At 47.3% G+C, this 22,748-nt stretch overlaps 2 protein-coding genes across 3 annotated transcripts in view; one reads left to right on the top strand and one right to left on the bottom strand.

Annotated features, from left to right (window-relative positions):
• LOC108157383 overlaps positions 1 to 19,662 on the top strand; it is a 45,803-nt gene extending 26,141 nt beyond the window's left edge. Inside the window, exons 3-7 of the mRNA XM_017289414.2 lie at positions 5,687 to 5,901; positions 7,042 to 7,177; positions 10,352 to 10,485; positions 18,127 to 18,415; positions 18,541 to 19,662. Coding sequence (XP_017144903.1) covers positions 5,687 to 5,901; positions 7,042 to 7,177; positions 10,352 to 10,485; positions 18,127 to 18,415; positions 18,541 to 18,899 — 1,133 coding nt within the window. The 3' untranslated portion in view covers positions 18,900 to 19,662. The remainder of the gene's footprint in view (positions 1 to 5,686; positions 5,902 to 7,041; positions 7,178 to 10,351; positions 10,486 to 18,126; positions 18,416 to 18,540) is intronic.
• On the bottom strand, positions 13,683 to 16,219 carry LOC108157382 (anaphase-promoting complex subunit 4-like). 2 transcript variants are annotated; one of them, XM_017289412.2, is made up of 2 exons: positions 16,162 to 16,219; positions 13,683 to 16,094 (listed from the first exon to the last, which is right to left on the bottom strand). In XM_017289412.2, the coding sequence occupies exon 2, from the start codon at positions 16,059 to 16,061 to the stop codon at positions 13,731 to 13,733; it is 2,331 nt and encodes a 776-aa protein (XP_017144901.1). In that variant the 5' UTR covers positions 16,062 to 16,094; positions 16,162 to 16,219; the 3' UTR covers positions 13,683 to 13,730. The 2 variants fall into 2 exon arrangements, with proteins under 2 accessions (XP_017144901.1, XP_033245478.1); XM_033389587.1 differs by having other exon boundaries at positions 13,683 to 16,106; positions 16,162 to 16,212.
• Positions 19,663 to 22,748: the final 3,086 nt, after the last annotated feature.

Below are 22,748 nucleotides of genomic sequence, written 5' to 3' on the forward strand. Positions count from 1 at the left end.
CTACAATCCTGGTGTCCTGGAGCAGGCAGTGGCGGCGTTTTGGCACACCATCACCATCATCATCATCCACTCGCAGGGCACTCGAGCACTCCAACACTCCAGCATTCTAGCACTCCGGCACACCAGCCCTCGGCAACCAACACTCGGATTAATGTTTGTTATTATTTTTTCATTTATCGCATATATTCTTATTGTTTGTCCTGTCCGTTGTCTGTTTGTCCAAAGGAGACAAGGGCAAGGGCTGAGGGCTCCACTTGTTATACTCTGTTCTTGCTCCATCGGGTAGTCTCTCGGGTTTGTCGGGATTTTGTTTTTATAAACCAGTGCCGAGTGGCACAGGCGTTGTCCTAGGACTGTCCCGTGCAGCCTGTCCCCAATTCCAGCCAAAAAATATTAATTAAATATATATGTACATTGTTCTGGTAATTAAACCTTTGAACGCTTACATCGTGTATTATCTAACGATTAGTAGAACACGTAATTTAAATTATTTCACTTTTTCCAATTTGCAATTTTTTTAAAAATTATTTGATTGGTCATTTGATTAACTTACACATAATTAATTTATAATTGAATTTAACCATCATGCAATTAGCAAATGAAAATTGTGAAAATCCGAATCAAAACCGAATTTAATAATCCCCGCCCGCCCCTTCGGTCCGAACAGGCAAACAGCCAAATGAGCCCCGCCATAACACACAACAAATTACTCTTCGCGTTTCCATAATCAGCATTTTTCATTTCCTTTGGTGAGGTGTGTGCGGCTCAGTCCACGCCCCGGACCGATGGAATTTTAACTAAATTATGTTGGCGAGCTCTTTGGGCTCTTTGTTTATGCTGATGCCCTCTGGACACGACACGAACGGGTTATGCTTGCGGTGGGGCGTGGTGTGGCGTGGGCTAGGGTTGGGCCCACAGCGTGGGGTGTTGAGCTGTGACAAAGGAAAGAAGAGCTACCCCTAGCTTCGGAAGGCTCTTACTACCTTTGAATACCCTTTAAGCAGAACAATTTTAGAAATTAAACAGTCTTTAATGAAGTTCTATACTTAAAAACATTTTGAAAAGGTCTCGACTTTGTATTCCTAAAAATCATTGTACAAAGATTTACAATCTCCATATCCTAGTGGTAACGATTTCTACTTAAATAGACTGGCAACAAAATGAAGTGCATGATCAAGGGGGAAAGATTTCGGCTCGCTTCAAGGGTGCAAATAGCAGAAAAACAAATTTTGGTGGGTATCCATATCCACTTCCAGTGAAGCATAACTTCCAGAAGAGCCGCCAGTAACTGTAGACCGTAACTGGCAGTTTGTGTTTCATTAGAAACGTTTCGTTTTTTTCTTTTCTGCTCCCAGACCCTTCCTTATTGCACTTTTTGCTGGACTTTTTTCCACACATACACAGAAGGGCATGAATGTATGCTTTTTTCGGTCCGGTCCGGTCCGGTCCGGTCCTTTTCTGGCCGGCCCTGGTATTAGTTTAGTGTTGGGCGTGTGCGGGCTTTTGATTTATGGTTTTGAATTGTGCGAGCTGCGTTTTTTATGTTAATTAAATTGCTTTGGCTTTCGAATGAACCGAACCTCTCGGAAGTTGGGCTGGGCTGTGGCTACGGCTATGGATGGAGCTGTTGAAGTGCATGTTAGCCGATGCTTGACTAAGTGCACTTGGGCACTGCAACTTTGCCAGCCCCGACCCCAATCAAACCGACCCCAAACCAGTCTTGTACTCCGGGGCCGGGTTCTGTGCAAATGAACTGCTGCAGCGTTGATTGTCACTGCTGGAGCCTGCTGACGGTTCTTAAATGCTGTTGACCCAGCACGCAGACTGGCTGGGGCTGGTTATTAGAAATTCCATTATATATATGTATGTACGGCCTGCTTATGTGGGCTCTGTCAACACAAGCGGGCATCCCGGGCCCAGACAGGTGGGTCGTCATATGCGTTTCCCATTGCTTCATTTAGCCTGTAAGATTCCAGAGCCACTCCCTACTCATTTGCCACCGTGCTGTTTCTGTTTCAGTTTCTGTTTATGGTGAATGATAAATCTTTCAATGGGCTGCCTGGCAGCCAGGCAAAGAGGGTGACGACGATGGCACAGAGAGGTACAGAGAGGCACAGGCACAGGCACAGGCAAAGGCACGGGCGCAGGCTCAAGGAGCTCCTGGTAAACATGCCAAGGAGAGCAGAATCAGCAGCAGCGGCGGCAACCTTAGCAATTTCCATTTCAAGTTGCAACAAAAGCCTATTAAATACCGAAACAATACTCACCCACACGTGCACACAAGCACATTCAAACTCCCACACGCACGTCCATGAATGCACACAGATACGAGCACGAGTATTACATGCCTGGTGCCCCGACATTTGTTTGCTTTCGGCTTGCCATACCCCCACCCAGAGAGGGACAGGGCGAGAGGGAAGGGCGCCATGGGAACATAAGCGACTCTACAAATTATTGGGCTGTGATAAATATGCCCACTCAGTTTTGGGGCTTGTTTGCTATTGCTTTTGCTTTTGCTTTGTTGCCTGCTGCCTGTTGCTGAAGCCACGTTTTCGGGATTTCGGGGACCACTCCAAGGACTTTGCATCTAAACGGAGAAAACATTTGAATACAAAATTCCAACTTCCCCGATTGGAACACAGTTTAAAGCGAGTACTAGAGTACCATTCGGTCAATTGGAGAAGTTCCACAATCCCAAAACCCCCAAACTGCCTCAGCGGCAAAGCACAAGCAAATTTTGGTAACTTTTTCGAACTATCCAATGGACAGCCAACAAAAAATCGACCTCTCCCTGGGGGAGGGCAGCAAAAAATGGCATCTAACTTTTCAATTTAGTATCACTTGCGGTTTCGGAGAACGACGAGCGATGTTTCCTCCGACCGAACAATTCCCGCAATGACGCACTCTGGCCAGAGATTGGAAAACAATAAACAAGGCGGCTGCCGGGGGGTTGGGTGTTGGGTTGGGGGTGGTTGCAGCTGCTGCTCTAAAAAGAAAGTGCGGTGAAAGGAGCGTGAAAAGTGTTTACTCTCCTGCTTCGGCCCCCTCCTGGACAATGAGAGCGGTGCCCTGGGAGCACGACAGGAACATAGAAGCAAACAAGGAAGGAAGAAAAGAACGCTTGTCTAGGTATTCGAAACTTGTAATACCCTTCCAGATCAATGCATCTACTTATATTATATAGTAATATGTGCTTCCTGTATGCATATATCTCTACAAACATACCTACGGATGCATCTAATAATTATGTACTCTCTGTGAACTTCGTTATCCTAAAAAAGGACTAGTAAAGCTCGTTATACCCTCTTTAAGGGCGCGTTTATAGTAGCAGGGGGCATTCGAGCTGCATTGATATTTAGTATGGGGGCAGGGCGAAGGAAAACACTACTTCCTTTCCAACTAGCCGGGCAACATCGGGAGCGAGCAGTGGAGCTCAAGCTCCCTTCTGTTTCATCTCTCTCTCTCTCTCTCTTTGTTGCCTGCCATGTAAACAAATCGCAGAAGGATAAGGACAAGGCACTTGTAAGCTGGCACTTAGCAAAATCGAACAAATATGTGACTTTTGCACAAACTTTTTACCTTTTCAACTACATCTTTGCCTTGCAAGCAGACTATAGTTCCGTTCCCTCGTGCCAGTGTGTGCCAGTGTGTGCCAGTGTGTGTGTGTGGATTTATAGACATTGTTTGGTTCTTATTGGAAGTTGTGCACCCGGCTGTGTGCTATGATTTCTTGCTGCACTCCAACCTAAACACTAACAAGCAAAGTTTTGCCAGCAATAAGCAAGTATTTGCGGTTGCATTTCGCTGCTACAACCCTTACCAGGCCCTGCTGTTGCCCTTGCCACACCTTCCACACCTGTCCCGGCTGCTCTGGGGATGCTCCTTGCTCGGGCTCGGGCTCGGGCTACATGCTGTGTGCAGTTTCAACTACACTTTCCAATTTTCAATTGGCAAACAAGCGGAATTTTCGATTTCAGTGTGCAAATATTTATGCGGGAATAGCAGGGCCGGACTTTAAGGTACTGCTTAAGTCGAGCACTGGCATGGCCCAGGACCCGGGCAAGGACACTTTCGGCCAATTATGCTGGCAGGCCCCGCTGGTCATTAGGGTCAATGTGCAAAAATTCATTCTACAGCCTGCAAATGAAGTAAATGTGAAAGGTCAACTCGAGTGGCAGTGGCAATGGCTGTGGCACTCATGGCATCATGGAAATCATACCAATTGCCCTCAGATTCCCCCAGTAACAGAGATATCACCCGATATACGAGTCTGCGAACAACTCCCGAAGGTAATGAATTACGCACAGACGGCATATAAAAAGATGAAAACAATTTCATTTTATTCGCCTCGCGAGAGATTTGCAAGGCTGCCGAATTCTTGCCTCATAAGTATTCCACAATCTCCATTCTACAGTTTACATGGGGACATCCATCCTTTCTCCATTGCCTCAGATGGGGGGCCGGCAAAGCCGCAAATTATGTGCCATTACTCTTAAGGGCACAGCCGCATGAAATGTGACCCAAATAAGATATAAAAAATTTTAGAGTGCCTTGTTAGGCTATGTTGGAAGCGCTGCAAATGCTTGTAAAACAGCGACACCACACCAGCGAGTGGGGGGCACGGAGGGACGGGACAGCTTCCGCTGCGGTGCCTTGAATAATGCTACGCATTTGTTGACAAACGACTCCGAAATGGGCGGCCGTAAAGTTGCCGGAAATTGGCGTTGATTGTTTGGTAATTAATAAAACTTGGCGAGCAAACAAGAAAATTGCAAAAGTAATTGAAGGTCCTTCTTGCGGCGAATGGAGATGTAGAGTTTTGGTATTTTTCAAGAAATTTTTGGCTAGCTTTAAGCTTGATTTACTTTTGCAGTGCCAAGAGGTGGTGTTTATTATTATCCGTATTTTCAGATTTAAATTATTTATTTAGTTATCAATCTGCCCTACCAGAGATATATCGTGCCATGTTTCAATATTTAAAATATTATTTTTATGCGTATGAGCACGGACAAGGGCGCCTATGAAATACCACCATAATCTTTCAAGCTTCCCATTGTTGAAAAAATATTTATAAATCATTTAAGCACCAAATATGACAATCATTCGACGAGAAAAAAAAGCGTGATGCAACAAATTTTATTTCTGCAGAGGTCGAAGCTTTGAATACTCTTGATATATCATATGTATGTATTTATAAATAATATTTTAAAATTGTAGAGATTAAATGAAGAGATTCCTATATTTATTATGAATGTAAAGTGTTTGAAATGATCCCACCTTTGAGGAATGTATACCGGAAATGCTAGACAAAAATGGTGGAAACTCTGGAAGCTCAAAAACAATATTTATTGTGTTTATCGCATCAAAAATGAGAGTGGCCAAGGGTATTCGCAATAAATTTGACCAGCTGAATTGAGTTTTCACCGAATTTGCATGGCATTTGAGGTATGTCGGGCGCAGGCGAACGGAGTACCACAGACACAACAAATACAACAAATAAATGTAATAACTGAAATGCAAGCAATTGCGGTGCAGTTAAGCGGTGGCTTATGTGCTATCAGTGCCGCTACCGAGCCCGGGTCTCGTGCAATATTTCAATAATTTAAAAAACTAAATTGGAATTCCCCCTGCTTTGCATTCACACGTAATTCCATCAACATTTTCCGCTTTTGTTTCCCCTTTGCAGAGCTCGTGGAGTGCGCGCTGCGCAATGTCAATTTAATCATTGAACCACCGGCGGTACGACGGGGCCAGCACGTGGTGCTGCGCTGCATGTACGACCTGGACGGGGCACCGCTCTATTCGGCGAAGTTCTATCGCGGTCAATTGGAGTTTTACCGCTACACGCCCGGTGAATTTCCCAATACGAAAGTGTTTCCATTTCCTGGCATTCATGTCGATGTAAGTATGGCAAAAAGACAAAAGATACATTTCAAAGAGAGACGTGAGCGAATGAGTGGGTGATTGAGTGAGTGAATGGGTTGGGAAAGTCGAATTTTCAAAAGAATAAACCATTAAAGCATTTCGCAATCGATGGCTGCACTTTTTTCTGGCCACTGAGTCAGTCAATGGCTTCCACTTTGAAAGGACCAGACAGAACCGAACAAACCAGATACGGAACCGTATGGCACCACTCCTGCCACTCCCTCTACTTTGATGTCCTTAATTGCGCGCACACTGCATTTATTTATATTGTATATTTTAAACTTTTCGCTCATGCATATTCAGTTTGGCAGTTTTATTGTTATTGGCGGTTATTCAAAAAACGCCAAGGCATACCAGGGGACACCTGACTGCAGTACCGGCTGTCCGTCGGTCTGGCCGTGAGGATTCCGACGGTCCTGGGCGCTATCAACGCGCAGCTATCTGCGGCACAATTTTCATTTAAATTTTTGAATGCTGCGTCGGAGTTTTGTCGCCCACCTGCAAAAACTGCAGCCACGAGAAGGCTGTGAATGAGACGGGGCTGGCACAGGGGCTGGCACAGGGGCTGGCACAGGGGCTGGGACTGGGGCTGATGTCGGAGAATTGAGTCTCGGCCTCGGGTAATTCTACTTTGGCTAGATTATTGAAAAAGTTTATCCAGCCTGGGCGCTGGGAGCTGGGAGGCGATGCAGGTCCTTGCAATTTCGTAGCTTCGATAAAGTTGCTCTGAATCTGGCTAAATATTTCACCAGGCTATTGAGTTTGTTCCAGCAAGTTTATCTTTAGTTTTTTTGGTACTTTTGTACTTTTTTGGGTTTTTTGTTTTCTTTTTTTTGTTGTGCTCCTGCCGTGGAAAACTTTTACCTAGCCAGCAGACAGTTTTTCTTGTCGTTTATTCCTGTCCTGCGGACTGTGTATATGTATTTGTTTATTTTTTAAGCTGTTTTAATAAATTTAAGTGCATTTCTTTGTGGGGTTCGATGTCAGATTGCGGACAGCTGAGAGATGGCAGGTGTAGAGACGATTTATTGTTATTTTTGGTTTTGTGTGAGGAAACAGGGAAGGAATAACTTTAAATAAACTAAATTTTTTGTACTATCCGCTCTTGATCAACAGGTTACCAGCTCGAATGCCACCCAGGTGCTCATACGCAATGTTGGATTCGGCCTCTCTGGAAACTTTTCATGCGAAGTCACCGCCGACGCCCCACTTTTCTCGACAGCCACAGCAGTGGACACCATGCAAGTTGTCGGTAAGTCTCTTACAGTTCGTTTCGCTTTCATCTCAGTGCCTCCCATGCCCACGCCCACGCCCATTCCCCTCCACTTCCCATCTCCACTCTATGTCTAAGCTGATTCTTCCAAATTGGCCTAAAGTGCGCTTAAAAGCTTCCATGCTAGCCATGCTAGAGAGTGAGTGTATCAGCTATCCGGCCACCTTTGACAGTCTCCTTCCTTTGATCGCTAAGAGCGTTACGTCAACTTGGTGCTGTTTTGGGAGAGGGTCAGACCAGAGCGTAGAAAACTTTCTGGCTCTTTGGCAATTCGTTTGTGGGGGGCCAAGGTCACGGCAGATGCTCCGGCTGCTTCGGCTGCTGGTCGTGAAACTTTTCCGCTGAAAATTGCGTCATTAACAGGCCATTTCGACTTTGCCAGATAAGCAGGTTGTATGGAGTGGAATGTGGGGTAGGTGGATGGTGGTGGTGTTGTCTGGGGTCATTTGGGAGTCTTACCTGTGCTCCACGCATTTCACGGCTTTATGCGTTTTAAATGAGCGTTTCACGGCGCGCCCTGAATTACGGATTTAATCAGCGTGGCAGGGTCATGAAAAGCAATGAGCGCCAGTCCGTTTCGGCTTAACAATTATTTAGTTGATGCGCAGCTAGCAGCTGCCATTAATGGCAGGGAGGCGCAAGCACAAGAGCACAACAATTGGCCATCCACTTGTGCTGTGGGTTAGTGGGTCGTTGCAGCATATGGGGCGTATGCGTAATGCGACCTGAATCGACAGGAATGCTGGCTGGCATGAGGCTGTACGCAGAAGTCAGGAGGCGGCAGCTCATCTGCGCAATCAACAAACAGTCGGAGCAGCGGCATCAGCGCTTGTCAGAGTTAATCTTTATATCCGCTTGGCCTTAAGCATTCGAGAAATTCGCTCCGACAGCTAAATTCTGCTTTAGTGGCTGATTTTTATGCCACTTGCTGAGCGATTTATTTCTCCTCCATACATCCACCGATCCACCCCAGCCAGCCAGCCAGCCAGCCATCCACCCCAGCCAGCAACCCCTTCGACACAGTCTTGCTGTGTGCGTGCGTATGATTGAGAGCTCGTCTGGGTTACGGCCTGGATGACTGCCTGACTGGTTGGCTCTTTGGCTGGTTGTTGCCCAGCATTAAACATTTAGATGTCTGCCGCGTCCGCGTCCTGGTCGACTTTATTAGATTGCCATTGCCTCCTGCCCTTGCGGGCTTGGTTGGCGCTTCTTGAATTCCTCCCCGCCTGCGTGCCCGTCTGCTTTATATTTAACGCCGCATTTAGCCCATTTAATTGGCCGCTTTTTCCTAACTAGCATCAAGGGATTAGGGCTTTTGATCATGCATTTGCTTTAAATTCATGAGGTCTTCGGTTCGGGCAAATGCCCCGCAGTGTTTCAAGGACGCGTCGCAACGCGCCAAGCCACGCAACGCCCTTTTGTTGGCTGCCTCTTAAGTTATTAAAGTTTCATTAAATGCTGTGGTATTTAATTGGTTGCTCTACTGTTTTGTTGTACGGCTAGTCTCGGTCTCGGGGCTCTAGAGTAGGACATACATCAATGCGAGATAAGCCAGCCGGGGACTGACACACTGACAGGAGCCAGCCTCAAGTCTTGGGCGCTCTGTTGGCCCGTGTGTGTGTTTGTGTGTGTGTAAGCCTCTGCGGCTTTGCCCTAATGTCGTCGACACTAAAACCCCAATAACTTGCTGGCTAAACAATAAATTACTACAGCCCCCAGCCACCAGCAAAACAGTCCGAGGCCAAAGCCGAGGCTGAACAGCAACAGAAACCATATTGCGTACATGCCTTGAATCCGGCAAATGGTACCAGTATGTATGCTTTAAGATAAAACCAGAGCCACTGAACACGACGGACAGATCAGAGAACTTATTTGCCTAAACTATCGCTTTAATTTCATTGATTTGCGGCATATTTTTTGTGCTGGCTTCGCTGTGAGTCTTATGTTTTATGCATCACTATTGTGGCCGCCGCTTAGCCGTGCGCACCCATTCACTTATGCAGCGGCAAGCGCTGTCCTTGGTGCAAATAACTCTGAGGTTTAATCGTGTGTTAATGAGCTCAAGTGGCAATCAGATTGCGGGCCAAGAAGCCACCAGAAAGGCTGAGACTGCGTCTGGCTCTGGCTTTGGCTGTGGCGCAGAGTCTGCGAGGCACATAAAATAAACACTTTGTCCTTGCGCCGAGCTGTGCCGCGCCCTGTCGGTCTCGATACGCGTCGCGGCAAGGACAACAGCGAAAATGCCTGTTACTTGAATGCCAAGACAGGCAGGGGCGAAAGAAAAGGAGAGTGAAAGAATGGGAAGGGAAGGGAAAGAAAGGGCAATGGATGGCCTGGCGCAAAAGTTATGCTAATTCTGGCTTTCATTAAGTCACAATGGCGGGCTCCTTCTGCCTTCTGCACAAGTCAAAAGTTTATAGTTGGCAAACATTTGGGCAGCCTTAAGTTTAATAACTTAATGACATGAGTCAAACGAAAAGGGCGGGGCGAAACGGGCCAGGAGGGGGAGCGGTTCTAGCTAAAACCAAGTGCAAAGTAGGCTGGTCAGCTGCTAAATTAAACTCGAAACTTGCGGCACAAACTGACCCTCATTAGACAGAATTTGACGGCAAAGGCAAAGGCAGAGGCAAGTGGCACTGGGCATTTTGCATTGGCTGATGCCTGGCAAAAAGGTCAAAATCTGCACAAAGCCAAGGCAGCAAAAAGTCTGTGAGGGGTGCTGTAAGAGGGTCAGGATTAGAAAGCGAGACACACACAGGGAGAAAGTTGCCTTGAGCCATGCCCGGCCAGGGAGCAGGGAAGAGCAAAGTTGCCGCCGCCTTTGTCATGGAAATTACTTTCTTCATTAGTTACTTTGTTGCTCTCGGTCTTGTGGTGGCCGGGGCCCCGCCCCGGTTGACTTAATTAAAAAGTTAAGCGTGGCCAGCTCTGCAGCTACGCAGATCCTCCGAACTCCTTCCGCTGGTGCGGTGCTGGCGGTGCGGTTGTGATTGAAGAGCTAAGGGGGACACGGGTTTCCTGTCTCCACTTATGCGCCTATTAATGTGTTTTGAGAAGTGCCCAAACCGGCCCAAGTCAGACAAACTAATTGAATTGTCCTAGAAAGTCAACAAGCTGAAGCTAAACCTTTTCCAACCTTTCCGTATTTCGCAGAGCTGCCCGAGAAGCGTCCCCAGCTGTCCACGGAGCACACGCGCTACGAGCCCGGCGACGTTCTGCGAGCAAACTGCAGTACTCCACCCTCGCGCCCGCGGGCCGAGCTCACGTTCACAATCAACAACATGGTGGTAAGTACTCTACTCTACTCTACTCTACTCTACTGTACTCCATTCTACTGTACTCTACTTTATCACGGAATTATTCCAGTGAAATATTACAGTCAAGTAGCCTGTAGCCTGAAGTCTGTAACTGGGTCCCGATCCGGGTCTCGGCTTGGGCTAGGCTTCGGTCCGAGACCACTTCAATTTATTTTATGTTTTGCGGAAAGAAAAACAAATCTGACAGCGGGTCAGCGGCTATTTGTGTTCAAAGCAGTTCCGAATCCTTTGAAGTCCTTGTCTATTCTGCTGAGAAATGAACATGAAAATGGGCTGGGACATGGGACTTTAATCAAAAGGGTTCGTTCCCTTCCAATTTTTCTGTTTTTGTGTGTCTTGTTTTCTGCCACCATTCGCCTTAGGGGCTCGTCCATCCGTCAACGTGGCGTATGCGCAATTTCACAGCCTGCCACAGCGCGCGAAAGAGAGAGTGAGAATTGTCATGTGTATTAACAATGCATAGTCTGTGTGGCCGAGGACGAGGCCAAGGCTGAGCCGCATCTGTGGCCGCCTCCTTTGTCACTTAGTTACTGTGAAATACAGATTTCTATGCGGTCGCAAACATAACCAGATCCTTTGTCGCACCACTACTGGGGATGCCAATGGGAATGGATGCCCGGGCAGCAAAAGCGGGATCCGGAGCAGCAGCAGCCGCAGGAGCAGGAGCAGGAGTCGCAGCTGTGAGCCGTCTTTTTCCAAGACCCTCTCTCATTGCTGTCATGCCGTGTGGATTTTCACTTTTGGTTGCTGTCGTTGTCGTTGCTGCCATTGTGCCATCCCTGCCTCCGTCTTCCTGCCAGAGCTGTCGGAATAACGGTTTTTTTCCCATTGCAATTTTATGAATATGCATGCCACATGCGACTCGTTGTACTGTCTCACTCCCTGCCCTTCCTGCCCTTCCTGCATTCCCTGCTCTTTGGGACACCTCTACTCCCTCTGCTATAATTTCTATCCACCCTTCCGATGTCACGAGCAGTTGAATTGGTCAAGGCAAAGTTCCCCATTTCGCCCCATGCCTTCGCCACTGCAAGGTACACGGTGGAAGAGTCAGTGCCACGTGCCTGAACAGGTTTGCAGAAGCACTGCATTGACTCCAATTTGATTTCCGGGCTGCTTGCCATGCTTAAGATGTGTCTTGGATTGGGATGATGCATAATTTTGCATAGGAAAATATTCGTATTAATTTGTGGTTGGGATACAATCCGGATTTCGGATTGTATGCGGGATGAAATTAAAGTCTGGATTGCATCGGACTTAGCTTCCATTGTAATGAAAGCGCAAAACTTTGAGAAATATGATCTTTGCCACCCATGAGCTCACCAACTAAAAGACCTCAACGGCACCTGACAGCTCGATAGGTGCAGAGAGCATATTGTTCAGGAAAACAAAAGAATATCCTGGCTGGCTTACAATTTACTGGTTTCCGATGATTTTATAAACCAAAATCCCTGGTCTGGTCCCTGGTTGAAGAAAAGCTCTCCATTATGCTAGTGCCTGACTTGCCGTCGACTCTTTAAAGTAGAGAGTGGCGAGGGTTGTCAATGCCGGTGAAAAATGGCTGCCTTGCCACATTCCAGCAGCGCACTGGCAGCGCCCGCATTAAACATGATAAATGAATTCAAATCATTTGCACCGCAATAACTCGATGCTCGAGCGAGCACTGCAAGGAGCAAGGAGCAAGGACAAGGCTGCGACGTCGGCCTCGGCACCGGCTCCGGCTCCGGCTGCGACTCCGACTCTGTGAAAAGGGAATATTCAAACGGGTTGTTGGCTGGAAATGAAATGATAGCTTATCGGCAATGCTCCTCTGGCTGCCACATGGAGCAAGGACATCGGGAAATTTCGGCACTGGCAAATGGAGTAGCAACGGCAATGGCAAGACAACAAACAGTAAGCAAACGTGGCAGACATTGACTAAAATTGAGTAGAAAACGATACCGCAGGAGGAAGATATATTACAATTGCCGATCACAGGAAACAAATGAATATTTCATGCTGTGCAAATCAACACGGAGGGGAGCCAACGGTGGAGGCGGAGACGGAGGCGGAGGCGGATGTCGGCTGCACACGTAGATACAGAGACACACACACACACACCCACACTCTCCGGCACTTCCGACATTTCGAGCATGGTCTGTGCCACAGCAAAGTTTACGTTAAAAGGTGCGCCAGCAAGGAGCCAAGACCAAGACTTGGGCCCCCACAGAACTTTATGTTGACAAAAGTTTTTGCGGTGAAATGCCACAGCAGTAATTTGCAAGAGGTCCCCGACCCAACCACACTCCCGTCCCTGAAACCAAGCCAAGCAAGCATTTGCCAGCATCACACACCGACATCCACATCCACATCCACATCCCCCGTGTCCCGTGTGACATATGTGCCTTCGGTTTAGGCTGCTGTGGCTCTATTTTGGGTCTGGCTGCTTCCGTCCGATCCGGATCCGGATCCGGCCGGGTCGGGCCGGGCATTAATCATTTGGCATGTAAATTGCCAATTAATAACTGCTGCATGTCATTTGGCGTTGGCTTAAAAATGCTACGCAGCATTTGCCGGCCCGGGGTTGAACGAACCGAATCTTCGAGAGGCATTTGCCAACTTCTAGGCGCATTCGCATTCGCATTAATGAAGACAAATAGCACTTGAGCCCTGCCAAATTTAGCGGAAAATTGAAAAAAGCTGCTCAGCCCAGGAGCAGACCCTAACGGAGCATTATTTGGCAGCTCTTTTGTGCCATACTTTTTATTTTTGTTGTATTCTTGGCAACAGTAACAGTAACCGAGCGCAGTAACGTATCGGCCCGAAAGATATTGCAGTGCTATCCACAATTTATTTGTTATTGATACGCTGGCAATGCACTGCACACACACACACACACACACACTATGTTCGATGGAGTACTCGTATAAAATATATTTATTGGTTTTTAGCATTGTCTGGCTTCGTCTGAATGAGTGCCTGGTGCAGGGAATTTATGCTTGCAGTCAAACCAGACAATACCCAACCCATCTTCCAGATATGTTTCCGTTTCAGTTCCAGTTTACACTTTCTTGATTGAATATCTATCTTCAGGGCTCCAAGAATGCCCGAACTATCTTCAGAAACAAGCGTTTTTGTCTTCCCCTTAAAAAGGGTAAATTTTAATCAATTTGTTGTAGATATATATATTACATTTATATATATTTATTACTGTTATTACAAAAAAAAGGAGGAAGGATTCAAAGCCGAGCTGAATCGAGCTGTTCAGCGTCACTGATGGATGCGTTTTGATCCCGGCTGATCTGAAGAAAAGATCCTTGGAACGCGTCCGTGTCGTACGTCTCCTCGACCTCTGTTTCGAAGATAGTCAGCTTGCGCTTGGAGTCAGAGAGAACTGTGACCACTCTGCGGCCGCTGGAGACAGCGAGCATCGTACACACTCCATCCAAAAGCTTGAAGGCGGTCTTATCGGAGATGTCGTGAATGCTGCGCGATTCCGCCACATCCGTCAGATTTACGAGCGCCGCCAGATGGTGACGGCTGCAGTGATTCTCCAACTCGCTTAGCGATAACTGAATGAGGCAGCTGTGGGGACGCACACCTTTCGGGTAGGACATGCTCTGGGTCAGCACGGAGAGGATGGACTCGTTGTAGAACTTCAGGTCCACGATGCGCAGGTTGTTGTATTCCTCGTCAAGTAGTTGGGTGAAGGGGCCCGGCTTCAAGTGGACGCGGGTGCAGCGAAAAAGACAATCTTCGGCCCAACTAAACTGCAGGATCATGGCCTCCTCACAGCTGATAGTGACGGCGAACATATCACATTTAGCTGAATCGTTGGCATGGTAGCTGAATGCAAGAAAGTCCTGATCCTTCTCTGGCTCCACAGTACGAAACTCTCTACAGATAATGGACGAGCTGAGCTTGAAGCTGGCGCTGATGCTCTCCGTGGGCCTGTAGAGGATGCCATCGATAGCATTGAACATCTTTTCGCGCTGCTGCACCAGTGACAGCTTCTTGTCGTGCGGCACGAACACATTGGACGCGCCCATGTAGTTGCTCTCGCGTTCAATCTCGTCCCACAGGTGATTGGGGTCCACCGGGTGGGGCTGCGTCAGGAAGGCATTCTTCAGGTACTGACCCACTTGGTCTATATTAAACAGGCTACGTGTGGATCTGGACGAGGGCAAAGAAAAGGCTTCACCGAGTTCAGGCTCCGCCTTATCATCGCTGCTGTCATCTGAATCCGGCTCCATCGAGCAAAGGAGGTCAGCCAGAGCAGCGTTCTCCTCCTTGCTAAGGAGCATTTCATCGGGTATCTCCTGGTGCGACAGCCGCAATATGGTAAAAAGCAGCCAGTTGTGGAACAGCTTTGAATCGTTTGCCAGGGTATGGATTCTCTCTCGTAGCTCGAACACCTTCAGATAAAAGGATCCGCACGCACGCATCGCCTCGACGGCCATCTCCGGCAAGAGGAGAGACTCATAGAAATGGGGCATGCGAGCCAAGCCGGTTATCGCGTTCAGAAAGTAGAACATACTAATGGCCGCTTCGTTGAGGGGCTTGAATACCAGGGCATGCAAGTCCCTGAAGCCGCGCTCCGCAGATTTGGCTATTTTCTTGAGCTCTCTCTCTGACATTGTAAGAAGTTCCTCCACCTCCAACGTCGAAAAGCCAAAGATGTGCAGCTCCAACAAATCTGCGGATGTACTTCCGTATGCTTGTGCGTTGGCATAATTTGTCAGTCTATTATCCATCACCAGCTGGACAGCCTCCCAGGTCTCCTTTAGGCATTGTTCGGTTCTATTTATGTAGTTCTTCGTCTCGAGTATGTGAGCACAGAGCCTGGCCACCCCCAGTATGGACGCCTTGAAATCCTGCAGCAGCTGGTTTCGGAAGTGGAGCATCTTCAGCTGCTGACCGTCGCGCACCAGGGCGTAAATGGCATTGAAGTCGCCGCTTATTTTCACATCGAACACCTCGAACTGTTCGGGGTGCAGTACGTACTGGGTGAGATCGATGCTGCCCGTCTGCACGGCAGCAAAGAGCAGCAGATGCACTTTTCCGCTGCATAGGACTACGATCAGGAAGCGCGGAGAACCTTCGGGAAAAGGCTTTTGCTCTAGCGTTCTCAGGGATGGGTCAATTGCGGGCAGCGGCCATGGCTTGGGTAGAAATAGCTTGTGCTTGTCATTAGCGTTGAAAGTGTGGCCTCCCAAGGTTTCCGGGCAGTCGATAGTCCCGCTAAAGTATACCTGCCTGACGTCGTCGTCGTCGTAGATTACGCTCGAGATCACGGTCTCGTTCTCGACATCCAGTAAAGCAACCTTTCCATTGCTGTAGCCCACGGCCAGGACTGAGTCGTCCAATTGCCAGCTGAGCGAGCGCACTTTGACTCCCTCAACGGGCGTGGGGAAGGTTGCGACCTTCTTCCAGTTCAGCCGCTGCACTACCACCTCTCCCTTCTCCGTAACGTAGGCAAGGAGATCCATGTTTTTGTTCCACTCAATGCGCTCCACAATGCAGCCCATGTGGCGCCCACCGAAAAGCTTCATCCTGCTTGCCGGCGTCATTGTTTCCTTTTGTTATCCAATAAACCTATAAAACTGAATCAAAGACTAATTTCCCAAATGTATTTATTCACACTTCGCCTATGTGTATGGGAAAACTCACAGCAGAATAGATTTTGTAACAGAGCTTGACAAATTTAATTTATTTCGACACCATTTTTAATCCACAAAAACAGGGTTGATTTTTCTGTATAAAACATCGATATTTTATTTCAAGTATCGGCTATAATTGGAAATTGTGTTCAAAATATATACATCTAAAAACCAAAAGTATCAAAGTACAGAAAGTCCATTCTGTCTCATTAAAATCTTCCAAAAAGTGGTAGCACCAAGCGGAAAAACAATATAACAATATATCGATAGCTGGGGCGACAACTCTACATTTATACCCGATACTCGCGATTTCGATTCAGACTTTGCTAAATTTGCTGCGAAGAGAGAAATAGCATGATAGACCAAACGCAAAATTAGTGTTCGTAGCCGTCTCTAAACGAGTCTCCGGCTATCAGATGTTTGATGTTTGATGATGTTTTCCAACACACACAGCCAATTTCTGAAAATTGCAACAATCGCGATGAAACTCTGGCACAGGGCTGCTCCCAGTCCAACTCTTACTGCATTCTTTTCCCACAGGGCTGTCGCTGTTTTTGCTCTAAACGTATCGACTGTCGTTTATTTAGAATTGCTACTAAGCCTTTGTACTAAGCAATGCAATGTACGAGAAATACGAGAATTTTCGAAATTCTCTCCCAATATCCGAGCCTCTTTGCAAGACTTGGGGACAAATTTTCTGTGGGCCGACACTAAACTGCACAGAACTATTAAAAATATATAATTTCTCTTGTATGCACAACACAGGAAAGGGAAAATATGTGAAAAGGAAAAGCTGCAAGTAAAATACGGGAATACAAAAAGAAGTTTTGCTGCTTAAACATCTGCTTTTTGGCATGCAATGCACATGCGTAGGGGAACAAAAAAATATTTATCAAAGCGCAAATCCTTTCACATACACATTTATGCACAAAGCATAGATGCAGGGAAAGAGAAAAAGAGACTTGGAGATGGCGAGCGGTAGATTCTCTTATGGCAACAATTTTACAGTGAATTGCACTAAATAACTGCCATTAAGCATAAAAGCTGTTCTCGCATGAAGGAGCTGCTGGCAGCATTTAAGCCAAATGCAAGTTTAAGCGTCTTAGAGCTGGCGAAAATAAAGTGGAGTTACGCAGCGGGGACATGAGCTTGGGCATGGGCATGGATCCGGATAGGGATACGGATACGGATACAGAGCAATACAGATGCAAGTCAAATGAAAGGCAGAAATGGCGCATACGACAGGACTGAAGGCGGAGTGGTGGAGGAGGAGGAGGAGCAGAGTGCCCGGCTGGCAGGCAAGGCCTGCAGAAAACTGGCAAAACTTTCGTCAAATGTGTCGTCTGGCGCAGTTTCGGCTCTGGTCCATGTCCATGTCTGTGTCCTTGTTTCTACCAGAAAGCATGTCCTGCTGCTGACGCCGCAGCCACTAATGTGTGCAATTGTGTGAGGCTTCCTGCTCGGCCAGGGATCCTCCACTTTTTTCCGCTCTCTCTCAGCCGCTTTGTGTGTTTGTGTTTGGCTCAGACGCCGCTGCTTTTTGCTGCATTACATTAACACAGATAAAGTTCCTTGATACATAATTTCCATGCATACACAAGTGTCGCCCAGCACATGTGGCAACTGTCCTGTCCCCCGTCCCCCGTCCACCGCCTCAACTCCGTTCGGCTCGGCTCTTCGGCAAACTGTGCCAACTTGCAAATGGCGACAAGATGCTGGCTGGCAAAAGTTTTTTCTTTCTCTTTCTCTGTCCAAGGAGTACAAACAAAACTATTACGAGCGTGAGGGCTAAGCGTTGCCAAATGTTGAAACTCCCCCTCCCCACCCACAGAGTCCCCTCTGTCTGGGCATTTTAAATTATGCAAATGCATTTGCGAGCGTAAAACAAACAGACCCAGGAGCCGTCGAAAAATGTTAATCCCTGCGCCTTGCCTACTCTCAATCTTTCGTTAACCCTATATTTTTCCCATTCCAGATAACCAATGTGGAGACCCAGTACATACGAACCATCGATAATCTGATTGCCTCCCGCATCTCCGTGAAGCTCCAGCTGCAGGGCGTGCACTTCTCCAGCGTCAATCCGGCCATCTACAATGGCGTGTACGGGTTGAACTCTGTCTACGGCCACGGCGGGCCCGTCTACGCACCCAATCCCAATCCGGGCGGCCTGCTGCTGCGCTGCTCGGCACAAATCGGCGACCTGTATCAGGAGTACAAGGAAATTGAATTGGGCACTCCGCAAAAGGATCCGATACCGGCACGAGGTGAGTCCATCTGACCGTCCGGTCGCCTAAGCCAATTATGCAATAAAGTTACTGATCCATCTGCCTTCCGTTTCCGCTCTCCCTCTCTGTTTCTCTTTCTTTGTTTGGCTGCTTCCGGACTGCAGTTACGCTCTCATCCGACACGAGCCTGACGAGCTTTTTCAGTTCGTATTTCTCGACATCGTCCTCCTCGCCCTCGCCCCGACCTAGCCCCAGCGTCTGCGTGGCGCCCCTCGTAATGTGCGCCCTGGCAGCTCTGATTATTAGCTCCCTGCTGGGCCATGGGCTAATTGTCGGTGGCCAGAACGAGCACCCGGCTCCCGACACCCGCGAGGAAGCTGCAGCTGCAACGGCACCAGCAGCGGCCACCACATTGATGACACATTCCAAGGAGCAGCCGCGTCCCCTTCTGTCCAGCTGCGGCGCCTCCAAGGCGCACAGGCAGCGACTGGCCGGGCCAGTAGTACGGACGGGCAAGGCCTAAGCGAGTCCTGTCCGGCATGGGCATGGGCATGTGTTACCGGTTACCAGTTAGTTAAATCCTTAAGTACGAGTAATTCAACATATTTTTTAAGCAAGCCTGAGTTGCGTTTGTCGTTCGGTTCGATGATCTTCATTTGATGACTGCTTTTCATTCTCATTTCATTGCCCCGCACTTTGAGATGTGGTGTCTACTAGCGAGCTAAAAGAGAACAAAACAAAACAAACCCGAAACCAAAAACCAAAAACAAACTAGAGTTAAGCGAAAATTTATAAACTAGCCTAGTCTTAAAACCCAAACGGCAAGATAAACCAGAGCAGAGTCTATAACACCCATAGAGGAAAGAGCTGGGTGAACTCCACGGCCTGGCCTGGCACTCCTGTTCTGTGGTCCACAGAACATACACAATCCGTACATAAATGTTTACACGAAACCCATGGAAAATCCAAAGATAACTTAAAGAAAATCGAGAACCCAATGAAGAATACGAAAATATGCAGAGTACATAAAATTACTGAATCTACTTTAAATGTGAAAAATACAACAGAAACAGAAATACATACATGTACGAACGATCGAGAAAAATGGAATACCAAAAAAACAAAGAACAAAGAATCAAAGAGATAAGAAAATGTGTGTAAAATATATTTATAGCAAAACCAAATTAAAATAATATTAATTTAATTTAAAGTAAATAAATCAAAGCCTTGTATGGGCATATTGTAAATGGTGGTGAAATTAAATAAAAGTGTGTGTTAATTTTAAACGCAGCCCGTCTAGTTCTATTCCTTTCGGAAGGAAGCCTGGAATTTGCTGAAATTTTCATTTTTTACTTTCCAGTGTGATGATGTGACCGGTGACCCCATGCATTTTCCGACTCAACAAATTTCCACTGTTGATTTTTGGCGTTAAGCAATCTTACTGAACATTCTTGCAACAAAGGCCGAGCCGTGCCTCTGCCTCCTGCCCTCTCCAGACTGGCTTCTGGTTATTGTCTGCATTTAGTTTGCCTGCCAAAGTGTGAAAAACTTGCCGTTACGCAGCGGAAGAGCTGAAAGAAATGTAAAAGAAAGAATCTAGTACAATGCAATGCATACCCCCTTTTCCGTTGCTGCCCTTTCCGTTCTTTCCGCCCTTTCCGTTCCGTTCCGTTCCTTTCGCAGCCATTTTTTGTTGGTTGGCGTTGCTGTTGCCGTTCCCGTTGCCGTTTCCGTTCTGCATGCGCATTTTGTATTATATTTTTGGGTCCCGTACTCGTACTCGCACTCCTCTAGAATCTCTAGAACGAGTTGTAGGAAAATTATTGAAGCGCGCTTTGTTATTTCTTTTCAATAGCGGCCGAGAGCTGCTCCTTGAACGTCTTCCAGCAGAAACTTTCGACGAGCCAAAGGGGTCTCCGATTCCGCTCCGACTCTGTTGTCACAAATAATTGCAAATATACTATAGGGATCCTTTTTCGCTTGTGCCGTTGCCACAATGTATTTGAGAGCGCACACTCCAACATATACGAGTATAAAAGTGTGTTTTTAGAGATGCATGGCAATACCCACAACAACGGCAATGCCAATGGAAACGACAACACCAACAGCAACAGCAACAGCAACAGCAACAGCAACATTTGAATTGTGCGTGATTTTGCATAGAAAATATTTCTGCAAATAAATGCGAAAATAAATATATAAATATCTTCGCATTCCGTTTCGTTTGCCAAGCGTCTGGAAAGTTGCTCTCTGTGTGTATTTAAATTAAATTGCGAACAAACAAGCACCAAAAATAATTTCAACCACTCTGCTGAGGATAGCAACAAAATATATCAGAATACAGGAGCTCGGCTCTGCGGTTGGTTTCTCTGATTGTTGCAAATGCGAAAAATCCTTGTCTGCCTCACCCTGCCACAACACAAGGATCACGGACAAAGCAACATAATACTAGTTGTTTTTTTTACTCAATTTTTCCCTTCTAATTCAATGCAATTAAAAATTTGCAGTACTTTCAACAATGAAAATGTCGAAGCTATCGGGGGAGGAGAGTTCAATTCAGTTCGTAACTTGAAACGAAACCTGTTCGCCAACACATTCGTCAATTAGCAGAGATAGTAGTCGTCCTCCCACAATGAGATCCTTCAATTACTCGATCCACATTGCCTACGCACCGCAACAACATCGGTGCTCACATGGCTCTGATACGGAATGGGCTTGCGGGAGGGCCAATTAGATACCTTTTTTTTTGTTTCCTTTACCGGGACATGGCCTAGTACAAGTTCTCGTATTCTGAACAGGGCGTGCAGCGAAATGATGCAGGGCCTGCTAATTGAAGTCAACTAATTTGCATTGCAGATGCGAGTAGAAACACGGAAAAGGCAGGCACATGTCGCAATGTTTGGGGGCCCGTGTCCGTGCCGAATCTCGGATATTTGACCGCAGCTTATTTACGTGCAATTAGCCGGTTGGGCAGGGAACGTGTTGTTCCTGCCCAGGGACATATCCTTTTTCCTGCGATGTGATGCGATGTGGTGTACAGTCCAGTAGTGCAGAGTAAAGTCCCCAAATTGAGTTTGACAGACCGCAGAGCACAATTAAAATCAATTAGCTACGCGCATCGAATTACAAATTGATTTATTTATGATGTTTTCATCCCCTGAACGCTCAGCGCTCCTCGTTCCTCCAATCACAATCAGCGGTGCGGTGCGGTGGTGGGGCTGACGAGTGTTCTGCAGATTGGCTCTGCTTTTGCTCCTGCTTCGAGCAGTGTCTCTGTTGGTTTTTCTCACGATATCCTTCTGACCTGCGTGTCGCAGGATGTCGGATGTCAAGTGTGCATTTCCAATAGCCAACTAACGTTGTGGTCGTCGTCGTTGTCGTCGTCCTACTCCCTAGTGCACAAAGTCTAACCGTATCGGTATCGCCATTGCCATCGTATCGTCATCGCCATCGCCCCTGGCCGTGGCCATGGCCATGGCTGCAGTCACAGCTAGAGCCAGACATTGTGCTGGCGAGGAGCGTAAATTGATTCCATTGATTCCCTATCAAATTTATAGTGAGCGGACGCCGGAGGTGCCAGCACTTGACTCACGCTTTGGTGTCGCCAATGGGGCAGCATGTTGCAGGTTGCAGCCATGCTGCTGATTTTCCCATTCATTCTCCATTGCTTAGTTATTAAACATAATTTCAGGATTCTTATGGGGCTCCAAGTGAATTTGAGAAACCCTGAGCTGATGCCTGACCCCCTCCACAATGCACTATTTACCGATACTTAATGGGGAAATTTGTGCTGACGAAATTGCATCGAATGTGCTGGCACGTCTGACGAGCAGCCGGAGCGTTATTAACGAAAATGTACATTAATTGTGCATGAGTGCATTGATTAATCGGGCAGGGACTCAGTGTGATCCGGCTGGCGACCGCATTAAAGCTGCCACCAAACAAATTTGCAATCACTTAAAGCAGATCACAACTGAACAGAACTGAACGCAAATGAGGCAGCCTGAGTGCATAATAAATACTGACAATGCCATGCAGTGCAGATAAGCGATTCGGTCGGTTGCTGCATATGCATCTGGCCCCAATCCGTACATCCTTCTCTCGCTCTCATAGAGCCAGGATCTGCCGATGCCGGAGCAATCCATCCAGTCCCAGCTGCAGGCCCTGGGGGATTTGACACGCCTCGAACTCATTTAAATTGACACAGAGCAACTGCTTGGACTGCTCTGCTGGTCCGTTTTTATCACAAATATTCTCGTTTCTGTAAAGTGCACAATGCAAATAAATAAGTGCGAGGCGTGGGTCAATTGCCGGCCAACTGTGCTACAACACAATGAGCCGGCCCCAGCAGCTGTCTCCTCCAGCAGAAGCA

This window comes from Drosophila miranda, chromosome 2 (genome assembly GCF_003369915.1).
Source record: "Drosophila miranda strain MSH22 chromosome 2, D.miranda_PacBio2.1, whole genome shotgun sequence".
Taxonomy (NCBI): Eukaryota; Metazoa; Arthropoda; class Insecta; order Diptera; family Drosophilidae; genus Drosophila; species Drosophila miranda.

What these genes read in the sequence shown, in the direction of transcription:
- LOC108157382 (XM_017289412.2), bottom strand. Translation starts at nt 16,061, where the DNA reads ATGACGCCGGCAAGCAGGATGAAGCTTTTCGGTGGGCGCCACATGGGC.